The sequence below is a fragment of the Bombina bombina genome, chromosome 6 (assembly GCF_027579735.1).
Source record: "Bombina bombina isolate aBomBom1 chromosome 6, aBomBom1.pri, whole genome shotgun sequence".
Lineage (NCBI taxonomy): Eukaryota > Metazoa > Chordata > Amphibia > Anura > Bombinatoridae > Bombina > Bombina bombina.
The window spans coordinates 848,494,997-848,507,911 of NC_069504.1; the positions used below are offsets into that span (position 1 = coordinate 848,494,997).

The window sequence follows — 12,915 nt, forward strand, 5'->3', positions numbered from 1 at the left end:
ATCTAACGAAATAAATTAACTCTTATTAAATAACTTATTCCTATTTAAAGCTAAATACTTACCTGTAAAATAAATCCTAATATAGCTACAATATAAATTATAATTATATTATAGCTATTTTAGGATTAATATTTATTTTACAGGCAACTTTGTAATTATTTTAACCAGGTACAATTGCTATTAAATAGTTAAGAACTATTTAATAGTTACCTAGTTAAAATAATAACAAATTTACCTGTAAAATAAATCCTAACCTAAGATATAATTAAACCTAACACTACCCTATCAATACATTAATTAAAAAAACTACCTACAATTACCTACAATTAACCTAACACTACACTATCAATAAATTAATTAATTAAACACAATTCCTACAAATAAATACAATTAAATAAACTAGCTAAAGTACAAAAAATAAAAAAGAACTAAGTTACAAAAAATAAAAAAATATTTACAAACATAAGAAAAATATTACAACAATTTTAAACTAATTACACCTACTCTAAGCCCCCTAATAAAATAACAAAGCCCCCCAAAATAAAAAAATGCCCTACCCTATTCTAAATTAAAAAAGTTACAAGCTCTTTTACCTTACCAGCCCTGAACAGGGCCCTTTGCGGGGCATGCCCCAAGAATTTCAGCTCTTTTGCCTGTAAAAAAAAATACAATACCCCCCCCCAACATTACAACCCACCACCCACATACCCCTAATCTAACCCAAACCCCCCTTAAATAAACCTAACACTAAGCCCCTGAAGATCTTCCTACCTTGTCTTCACCATCCAGGTTCACCGATCCGTCCTGAAGAGCTCCTCCGATGTCCTGATCCAAGCCCAAGCGGGGGGCTGAAGAGGTCCATGATCCGGTCAAAGTCTTCATCCAAGCGGGGCAGAAGAGGATCTTCCATCCGATTGAAGTCATCATCCAGGCGGCATCTTCTATGGTCTTCCATCCGGAGCGAAGCGGCAGGATCCTGAAGACCTCCAGCGCGGAACATCCATCCGGCCCGACGACTGAACGACGAATGACTGTTCCTTTAAGGGACGTCATCCAAGATGGCGTCCCTCGAATTCCGATTGGCTGATAGGATTCTATCAGCCAATCGGAATTAAGGTAGGAATTTTCTGATTGGCTGATGGAATCAGCCAATCAGAATCAAGTTCAATCCGATTGGCTGATCCAATCAGCCAATCAGATTGAGCTCGCATTCTATTGGCTGTTCCGATCAGCCAATAGAATGCGAGCTCAATCTGATTGGCTGATTGGATCAGCCAATCGGATTGAACTTGATTCTGATTGGCTGATTCCATCAGCCAATCAGAAAATTCCTACCTTAATTCCGATTGGCTGATAGAATCCTATCAGCCAATCGGAATTCGAGGGACGCCATCTTGGATGACGTCCCTTAAAGGAACCGTCATTCGTCGGGAGACAACGGAAGAAGAGGATGGATCCGCGTCGCCTGCTTCAAGATGGACCCGCTCCGCACCGGATGGAAGAAGATCGAAGATGCCGCTTGGAGAAGATGTTTGCCGGTCCGGATGTCCTCTTCTTGCCGGATAGGAGGAAGACTTTGGAGCCTCTTCTGGACCTCTTCAGCCACCGGATGATGGATCGCCAACCCCCGCTTGGGTTGGATGAAGATGTTGGAGCCAGGACAGATCGGTGATACCTGGATGGTGAAGACAAGGTAGGAAGATCTTCAGGGGCTTAGTGTTAGGTTTCTTTAAGGGGGGTTTGGGTTAGATTAGGGGTATGTGGGTGGTGGGTTGTAATGTTGGGGGGGGGGTATGGTATGTTTTTTTTTACAGGCAAAAGAGCTGAAATTCTTGGGGCATGCCCCGCAAAGGGCCCTGTTCAGGGCTGGTAAGGTAAAAGAGCTTGTAACTTTTTTAATTTAGAATAGGGTAGGGAATTTTTTATTTTGGGGGGCTTTGTTATTTTATTAGGGGGCTTAGAGTAGGTGTAATTAGTTTAAAATTGTTGTAATATTTTTCTTATGTTTGTAAATATTTTTTTATTTTTTGTAACTTAGTTCTTTTTTATTTTTTGTACTTTAGCTAGTTTATTTAATTGTATTTATTTGTAGGAATTGTGTTTAATTAATTTATTGATAGTGTAGTGTTAGGTTAATTGTAGGTAATTGTAGGTAGTTTATTTAATTAATTTATTGATAGGGTAGTGTTAGGTTTAATTATATCTTAGGTTAGGATTTATTTTACAGGTAAATTTGTTATTATTTTAACTAGGTAACTATTAAATAGTTCTTAACTATTTAATAGCTATTGTACCTGGTTAAAATAATTACAAAGTTGCCTGTAAAATAAATATTAATCCTAAAATAGCTATAATATAATTATAATTTATATTGTAGCTATATTAGGATTTATTTTACAGGTAAGTATTTAGCTTTAAATAGGAATCATTTATTTAATAAGAGTTAATTTATTTCGTTAGATGTAAATTATATTTAAGTTAGGGGGGTGTTAGTGTTAGGGTTAGACTTAGCTTTAGGGGTTAATCCATTTATTATAGTAGCGATGAGCTCCGGTCGTCAGATTAGGGGTTAATAATTGAAGGTAGGTGTCGGCGATGTTAGGGAGGGCAGATTAGGGGTTAATACTATTTATGATAGGGTTAGTGAGGCGGGTTAGGGGTTAATAACTTTATTATAGTAGCGCTCAGGTCCGCTCGGCAGATTAGGGGTTAATAAGTGTAGGCAGGTGTCGGCGACGTTGAGGGGGGCAGATTAGGGGTTAATAAATATAATATAGGGGTCGGCGGTGTTAGGGGCAGCAGATTAGGGGTACATAGGGATAACGTAGGTGGCGGCGCTTTGCGGTCGGAAGATTAGGGGTTAATTATTTTAAGTAGCTGGCGGCGACGTTGTGGGGGGCAGGTTAGGGGTTAATAAATGTAATACAGGGGTCGGCGGGGTTAGGGGCAGCAGATTAGGGGTACATAAGTATAACGTAGGTGGCGGTCGGCAGATTAGGGGTTAAAATATTTTAATCGAGTGGCGGCGATGTGGGGGGAGCTCGGTTTAGGGGTACATAGGTAGTTTATGGGTGTTAGTGTACTTTAGGGTACAGTAGTTAAGAGCTTTATGAACCGGCGTTAGCCCAGAAAGCTCTTAACTCCTGCTATTTTCAGGCGGCTGGAGTTTTGTCGTTAGAGCTCTAACGCTCACTTCAGAAACGACTCTAAATACCGGCGTTAGGAAGATCCCATTGAAAAGATAGGATACGCAAATGGCGTAGGGGGATCTGCGGTATGGAAAAGTCGCGGCTGAAAAGTGAGCGTTAGACCCTTTAATCACTGACTCCAAATACCAGCGGGCGGCCAAAACCAGCGTTAGGAGCCTCTAACGCTGGTTTTGACGGCTACCGCCGAACTCTAAATCTAGGCCATAGTTTACTAAGAAATTAGCTTAGTTTTTCCCCTTCACCAATACTAGAATTTAAATAATTTGTGTCCAGATGGTTTGACAAATTGAGAGAATTGTAAGTTGTAAATGGCCTCTGCTGCAGGATAAAATGTAAATCTTAAAGACTTCATATCATTAGAAATATGTTGTAACTCTTTAAAGAAGATAAATTAAATGCATTCTTGTTTGACCCAATAATACTTAGAATCCAAAGAGTGCTGATCCACAATATCATTTCTGCTAATAAAAAAGTTTAAATAGGTGCTGAGAGTGTGTATGGGTGTCTGAGTGCTGAACTCCAGTCACCTACAACCTAGGCTAGATACGTTGACCTTAGCTTGTGATAAAAAGGCAAATTGCAGATATTTGAAGTAATATCACATTTTAGAGCATAGATAAGACTTATAGACATTATAAGCTTGACTGATGGAATAGGATGGATAGCCAATCAGACATATAGACAGATAAATGCATATAGACATTTTTAGTGAGAAATATGGTTCTAGAATACTGGTGCGGAGTTAGCTAACCCAAGAAAGAATTAGAGTTGACTGGGGATATGACTATAATACTGGGTAGGTTGTGGTCTAGGTTTGTGGATGAGTGGCCAGTGGAGCAGAGTTTGGCAGACTGTGGGCATGGTTTGGTTGTTTGAGGTTCAGGAGTTGTGTAATTAGAGGTGAGTGTAGGTTGTCCCTGGTTTCATTTGGTAGATAAAAAAATAGGTAGATAGCTAAATAAACAGACAGACAGATAGACAGACAGAACGATAGATAGATAGATAGATAGATAGATAGATAGATGATAGATAGATAGATAGATAGATAGATAGATGATAGATAGATAGATAGATAGATAGATAGATAGATAGATAGATAGATAGATAGATAACTGTACTCACAATAATCTGCTAAGGATATTTTATTCCCAGAATATATTTATATGAGGTAATTTGCAATATTTACAACAACAGAATATTTCACCTCATCCCTCCCCTGTACAACACCAGCATTTTCTATCCTGCCAGATCCCTACCCATTGTTACTCCCGGGCTATAGGACAGACATTAGATAATTTGAAGAGTGGCATTTTCTGAGAGTCCACAGGAGACTTTATACTCCTCAAATAGTTGTTTTAACCCCTGGATATAGAGAGAGTGATAGTGAGAAACTTCTTCTTCCGAGGGGACAGGACAATGAGGTACACGGATAGGTCGTCCCACTGTAGAGAGAAATAGAACAAACTTATAGCAGACATAGATAACATAGATAACATATGTAGAGAAATTCTAATTGTTTGTCGAAGTGCTTACCTAGGTAGGCTCGAGAGCATATACATGTCTTGAGCAATATGTGTTAGCTGTCTGAATTTACAAGAACACTGCTGCCCTCTAGTGCTCAATAGTATATAACAGTGTTAAAAACATATAGGTCTAAATTATAAATAAAGCTCAAAAAAATTTACGCTGTTATATACTGTGTGCTAATATTGCAAAAGTTAATTAGTGCTTTTATTTATGCACTCATATTATAAGTTAAAATGATTTTTTATCACTCAAGCAAAAGTCTAGGGTGAGCTAACATCTGGATGTCAGATCACGTGGGATTACTAATCCATCAAGTAATAGACTTCTATGGGGGAAACTTGAAAAACTCATGTTCTTCACTTAGTTATATACTATGATGTTGAACTAAAATTAGACATGTGTATTTGTTTTGATACAAATGTAAAAATCGTAACAAAATATATCATTCATTATTCATTATTATCATTCATTATTATATATAAATATATTATATGTAATAATGAATATCCGATCGAATGCACAAACCTAAAACAAATATATACTAACATTTGTTAGTATATATTAGCTTCCATACTTACCTATAGCACTCTGGGGGACCGTGCTAATCCAGACTCTTCTTCAGAGAGCCCTGGGCCCCCCGCTAATAGGAGGCTTATCGCAGCGGATATCAAAGCCTAAGCTAAAGGAGAAGGGTCAGGATTAGCGTAGCTCCCCCTGCACGCTATATGGAAGTATAAAACTGCAGGAGATATGTCATCACATTTCGAGAGGAGAGGTGGACTTAAACATATAATATACAAGCATTGTACTATAGCGCTAATAATCAAACAAGTGTGTTGAATAGTTGTGTGGCTTTTGAATTGTCCTCAGCCTCTAGTGATTGTGTTTTTATGTATCACATATTTTAATAAAGTGGAACCCCCTACTACCATTGGGGTCTATCTGTGTGAGCGCATAATATATCTTAGAGCTATTTAGCCCCACTGAATGTGAGTACCATTACTTCAAATTGCGTTTGACTTTGCCCGCACAACCTGTTGTTTTTATGTGTGCTGACCATGTCGTTATGTTGTTAATTTTTTTTAAATACATTTTGAGACTTTTATCTCTTGTGTGGACTACATCTGTGAGCCTCTGTGCACTCTGCATTTTGATTTCTTTGTACTTTTTAGCATGTGAAGCAGACACGCTTGCAGCTGCACTGGCTGTCATCGTTGTACACTACGCCCACTCTCCATTGTGCCGTGATGGGAGCCGTGAGGAAACAGCTCTTACAGTTGGAGACAGGTGATTTTTGTGAGCGCTTTCATTCACAGCAACTTTTTTGTATTGTACCATTTTCAAACCCTGCAATATACTTGTTACATTTGCAGCATTAAGCTAAGGGGTTCAATTTATCAAGCTCCGTACGGGCATGATTCGCTATAGCAGGGCGTGGTAAAAGGCTTGTGTCTGCCTGCTATAGCGAATCATGTCCTCTTGACATTTCATAAATCGAGCCCTTAGTCTCTATAAAACAATGGGAGCTGTCATGTTATAACGCAGACTACCTTCTCTGCTGTGGCCAATTATGGACAGCTATAAATAGGTCACTATGGCTGTGGAATATAAAAGTGCCCTTCCATTTCTAACAGGAACTGAAAAGCTCACAATTTCATAATGGAATTACAGGGAAAAAAGAATAATTCAAGTATACTGTAAAGTTTTATATATATATATATATATATATATATATATATATATGATTTATCATTTTATATTACCATCTCAAAGGGGCATATTTATCAAGCCCCCTATGGAGCTTGAGGCCCCTTGAAGGCTCGCCGAAAACAGAAGTTATGAAGAAGTTATGAAGCAGTGGTCTAAAGACTGCTGCTCCATAACTTGTACGCCTGCTCTGAGGCGGTGGACAAAAATCAACCAGATCAAATTCGATCGGGTTGATTGGCACCCCCTGCTAGCGGCTGTCAGCATTTATCAATGGGCAGCGATGTGCAGCGGACATGATACGCTACTTCGTATCATGTCTGCTCGCACATTGTTAAATGTGCCCCATAGTGTTTAATGGCCCTTTAACAGGTATTTAGTTGAAATAATTTTTATTGCAGAACACACAAAATTTACAGATCGTACTGTTCAATATAAAGAGTTATAACACCCCCATTGATCTCTCTAAGAGATCTCCAGTCCATCAATCGTTGCTCTTCTGTCGAGGGGATACTCAAAAGTCGATGAACTTTCGGATTGAAGAAGTGTTGCTACATTAATTAGCCCAAGAGACCTGCAGTTCAGTGTGTCTGAATATACAACAGAAGATATTATAGGAGAAAGGAGGATGCAACAAAGGGGAAAAGACATCAAACATTATATCCTCTCCCATCTCCTTACTCGTCATATTTATTTTATCAAACCCCCCCCCAATCCAACTATTCTTTTTAATAATGAAAATAAACAAATAAACTAAATCCAACTTGCCTGTCTCAACAATCCTCCTCCAGCAGATCCGGGAAAGGAGCCCCCCTCCTTCTTAAATAAGACTTGGGCCTCTGTATGCAGTCAGTGTCGCATGTCAGGATATAAGTCTTACAAATTGTCAGTACTCCCTAAAGTCTATATGCCGAACTGCTTTTTAATAGGTATTTAAAGGGACATTAAGCTGCTGGGTACACATACAGTAGCATTTTTACCACTCTCTGTGCTATTGTTTTCCCTCTTGTACCTGCAACTTGCTTTAAAGCCATTCTCTTATTTTAACCCATAACAGAATCAAGTTGGTAAAGCTCTATATTGTAAGACTGGACGCCGCCATCTTGGTGTGCATGTATTATTGCAATGCATTCTGGTATAGAAGCAGTCTGGTTTCCCAGATCACTGATGTTACCAGCTCTATGACAATTGTACCTTGCAGTTTGGTTTAGTGTGCACAACAGAAAACAGAAGAGTTACATTTTTGCAGTTTTTCTTTTTACACAGTTTAATAGTTACATAACAAATGTAAAAAGAAAAATATAGAGAAATGCAGCCATCTCAAAAATGTACAGCTCCTGCTCTGTATTATGCGCTATAAAATGAAGTAAAGTTACAGGGGGTTGGGCGCTCGGTGTAAACAATCACACTTTTCTCTTTATATGCAATAAATGCATGTCATAATACTGAGCTACATATATGGAAATGCAAGGTTCATAACCGTTTCATAGTCGTTAGAGATACTGTACAGATTTCTCATAACCTAGAAATCCCCTGGGCCTGCACTTCACTGTGTGCTGTGTTGTGAAACCTCCATGGCTAAGGATACGGTAAAAAGCGTAAACGCGTCAGCTGTTTATCCACTTGTTAAAAGATTGTCTAATTATGCATTTTATTCATGTTTGCATATTAATAAAAAGTTAAATTTTAATCGTTTCAACTGGTGCTCCGAAAAACTTTTCTTTCCTGATCTATAAAATGAAGTACCTGATAGAATTTGCCAAGAAGACAACAATATCACTGAGCTGTGAATGTGCACTGCTTTTGTCACAAGATACAAATATACTTAAATTTCAAGATGGCAGTGCCCAGTGTGATGATGCAGAATGTTAATAATCAACACTTTCAAAGGGTTAAAATAAGAAAATGATTTTGAAAAGGGCTGCTGGAACAGGGGAGAAAAATAACACGATGAGTAGTAACCATGCTACTGTAGTTGTATACAGCAGTTGAATGTCCCTTTAAAACTGACAGACAGACATATTTCTTTCTATTCTCCATCTAATAGATACATACAAATATATATTCATGTATTTACAATAATATTCACAGCTAAACTATCTAGTATGCCCACTCCTATAGCAAAGAATGATTTTCCTTTCCTAATTGTTGATGCAAAACTGATAATGCACCTTATAAGAGTAAGTGACTGCAGAGAAGGTTAGGAGGAGGTAAACAAAAGCTCACATAAATTGCCTAAAAGTATTAACTAAGCCTCACAGTGAGAAAATGGAACAAGAACAATTTTCAGATGTATTTTACAGCAAAAGACAGCAAAATAAATAATGAGTATATATTGCAAAAACGCTATCCTGTATCATTGAGTGCCATATGGCTAGCACAGCTATTGGAGAAGAATTGGAATCATCAGTTCGGGGGAAAAAACATTAGTTTTGCGGCGGGTGGCCGGAGGGGGTTATTTTAGTAGAAAGAGCAAAAAATTAAAGGAGCATTTTATTGCATATTCAATTAAAAATCATGAATGAAGGTCCATTTAATTCACCCCTAGATACAGGCTAGCTTTTCAAAACCACTAAGCTTTACCATCACTTTAAGCTTTGTGTCTACTTAATTACAGGAGAATGTAAGGTTGCATGAGCTGAAGGGGTAAACTGGACAGCGTTTTTCAAGCCAGGCGAAGGAGGAGGTTGTTTCTATGTTTGTGTGTGGGATGCAATGCAAGCTGTGCTGGTTTGTGTCCTTGGTAATATCTACAGGAACCTACAAAACTGATTCTGAACTGTGAGAAGAAAAAACAACATTATCTGCCTTACCCAATCCGTAATTAGGATGTTTTTTTTTTTTCAGGTGACCTTTTGCAACCTTACATGAATGATGAAAAACAATCCATTTGTTAAAGGGACAGTCTACACCAGAATTTGTATTGTTTTAAAAGATAGATAATCCCTTTATTACCAATTCCCCAGTTTTGCATAACCAACACAGTTATATTAATATACTTTTAACCTCTGTGATTATCTTGTATCTAAGCCAATGCAAATTGCCCCTTTATTTCAGTTCTTTTGACAGACTTGCAGTCTAGCCAATCAGTTCCTGCTCCCAGATAACTTCACGTGCATGAGCAAAGTGTTATCTATATGAAACACATGAACTAACACCCTCTAGTGGTGAAAAACTGTTAAAATGCATTCTGAAAAGAGGTGGCCTTCAAGGTCTAAGAAATTAGCATATGAACCTCCTAGGTTAAGCTTTCAACTAAGAATACCAAGAGAACAAAGCAAAATTGGTGATAAAAGTAAATTGGAATTTTTTTTAAAATTACATGCCCTATCTGAATCAAGTTTATTTTGGACTAGACTGTCCCTTAAAATCAACTATCATAGAGTGCCACTGATCTCTTTATGATTTTAGACATTTGTGCTTTATATTATTTTACAGTTTCCAAATCAAAATAGCTTTAACACATTTTTATGTATTTTTTAACATAATATTCGTCATGTGAATGATAGAAATAGTTTATTGTCCCTTTAAGGGCTGGGGATATTTTAGAAGTCAAAGAACAGACTTTACATTGATCCACTTCCTGATTGGTTTGAGGGGATGTCAGTGCAACACACAACAAGAACATGCTGAACATGTACAGATCCTTAACACATATTGGAGAATTGTCAAAGTTCAAAGTCAGGAGATCAAAACCAGAGACTGCTCAGATTATGCCCTGCCCTTAACTAGCCCAGACTGACCCATATAACACACAATACTACTGTCCCCTGTTACGGTCCAGCTAGGGATGCCACCTGTCAACGATTAACCCGGACAGTCCGGGATTCAAACTGTGTGTCTAGGTTTAGGCCTGTGTGTGGGTGTCTGTGTCCTTTGTATGTGTGGAACTCTGAGTTTCTTTGTGTGTCTGTGTGTGTGTGTGTGTGCGTGTGTGTGTGTGTCTATGTGTGTGAGAGAGCCTTTGTGTGATGTATGTGTCCTTGTGCGAGAGTGTCTGTGTGTTTGTGAGAGATAGTGTCTGTAAGTCTGTGTGTTTGTCAGTATATTTGTGTGTCTGTGTGTGTGAGAGAGCCTTTGTGTGAGTGTATGTGTCTGTGTGTGTGAGAGTGTCTGTGTGTTTGTGAGAGATAGTGTCTGTAATTCTGTGTGTTTGTCAGTATATTTGTGTGTGTGTGTGTGTGTGTATGGGTCTGTGAGTGTCTGAATGTGTGTGTGAGAGAATATTTGTGTAGGTGTGTTTGTGTGAGAGAGAGTGGGTGTGTGAGATAGAGTACCTGTGTGAGAGAGTGTGGATGTCTATGTGCAAGATCATGTATATTTATTATTATGCACAGTGTATGCTCTGCAAATTTTTTTTATTGTATGTTGGTGAAAAAGTTTTCAGGTTTGGCCTGAACTAAAGGTGGCTACCCTAGGTCCAGTCCAAATATCACCTGCACTAAATAAAACCCACCAATATTTGCCCAAACTCTGTTGAGGAATGTTTACGCCCCTTACAGATCGCTCTGTTGCTGGACCGATATTTACAAAGTACTATGCATTTACATATTTCCAAGTGACATTTTGGATTTTACCTGTTACTCGTAGCTATTGGAACATTGTTTTCTTGTACACTGCAGTGACATTGAACTACTATAAATAACTGTTAGTTGTTTTCTACCAATATACATATTTATCTGCAAGGTTTTGAAATAACATCAAAACCCTATTATTATGCTAATAGAAAATCATTCTGTTTGAAGTTTAAATGTGTAAATTTTATTAGTTGTAACCCTTTGAAATAAATTCAAATGAAATTCTGTTTAATATATGTACTATAAAAGGGAACTCCTAGAATTTATCTTGTGGATCTTCTTAAAGGGACATACACGTGCAAACATGTTCTGAAGTATTTTGTGAGCATTTTTTCACTATACTGTTGCTTTCATCTCACTATACACTAGATTACGAGTGGAGCACTATTTATCGCTCCCACTCATGAGTTAATTGAGCTAGAAGTAAGCTTTCTGCGTGCATTGGGTAGCGAGCATAATAAAAGTTGAAAGTAAATAGTTTTAGTTTAAGAGCTAACCTGACGCACAAAAAGACGGTAAGAATATCATGACCGGGATCTCTTCATAGAAGTCAATGGAGTAAGAAAAGTGGGAAAAAAGCGAACACCCTATTCACGAGCAAACGCAATCGCATATTCTCAAGTGCACTAACCAAACATGAAATTATGAATATTTAACATTCCAGTGTTCTTCACATAGAGGAATATGTTCTATTTATTCATAAATACCTATTTCTATATACATCTGATGTTTTTTTGGCATATCTATACCTTTACATATATATAATTATATGTACGTATAAATTTATACAGATACAGTATATATAGGAATATCAATTTACAAATACATAGAATATATTCTGCTATGTGCAGAACATTGGAATGTGAAATATTTATAGTAAATAATAGACTTGTGCATTTGCTTCAGAATAAAAGCAGTTTCATAAAAATAAAAAAACAAACAAACAATGAATAGCCCAAAGAATGCACAGGGAAAATTGATGAAAACTAATTAATATTGCAGAATTTGGCAATGTCCCTTTGTTTTCTTAAAAAAATGCTACAATACTTACCTACAAGTGATGGAGAGCATGCTAACCCGCTCCTCTTCACTCCAGAGCCCGGCTGCATTAACTGGAGGTTTAACTAACTTTAGTGCAGGCCCCGGTAGCAGAAAGTGCTAAGCCTCCAGTTAGCCTGGGCCCTGCTCTGGAGTGAAGAGGGATGGGTTAGCGCGCTCTTTGGCGCATATAGGTAACTATTTTATGTACAGGTCAATTTTTTCACCTGTACTTTTTAAAAATTTACATTCGTTTAACGAAAACTAATGGAAATGTTTAACTACAATTTGATATTTGTTTAGTTTTAAATAAAACGAATACCAAAAATTTCCCAGAATATTTGTTACAATTTTTTTGGCTGTACATCTCTAGTAAATACACAGTACAGTATAACACTTTATTAAAATTGAATATTACATAAATATGCTTTAACATGTTTTCATCTAGTTGACTGCAAAGAGCTCCAGTGCACTTATATCTTTGTTTATATTTGTATATATGTCTGTAAATACATATGTACACACATATAAACATATATATATACATATATATATATATATATATATATATATATATATATATATACAGTATATATATATATATATATATATATATATATATATATACAGGGAGTGCAGAATTATTAGGCAAGTTGTATTTTTGAGGATTAATTTTATTATTGAACAACAACCATGTTCTCAATGAACCTAAAAAACTAATTAATATCAAAGCTGAATAGTTTTGGAAGTAGTTTTTAGTTTGTTTTTAGTTATAGCTATTTTAGGGGGATATCTGTGTGTGCAGGTGACTATTACTGTGCATAATTATTAGGCAACTTAACAAAAAACAAATATAT

General features: G+C 37.0%; 1 protein-coding gene across 1 annotated transcript in view; it reads right to left on the minus strand.

Moving 5' to 3' along the window:
• Window positions 1-4,496: 4,496 nt before the first annotated feature.
• The window catches only part of LOC128662307 (diacylglycerol O-acyltransferase 2), a 45,350-nt gene continuing 36,931 nt past the window's right edge, over window positions 4,497-12,915 (minus strand). The window contains exon 7 of the mRNA XM_053716112.1: window positions 4,497-4,651. Within this exon, the coding sequence (XP_053572087.1) occupies window positions 4,497-4,651 (155 nt within the window). The remainder of the gene's footprint in view (window positions 4,652-12,915) is intronic.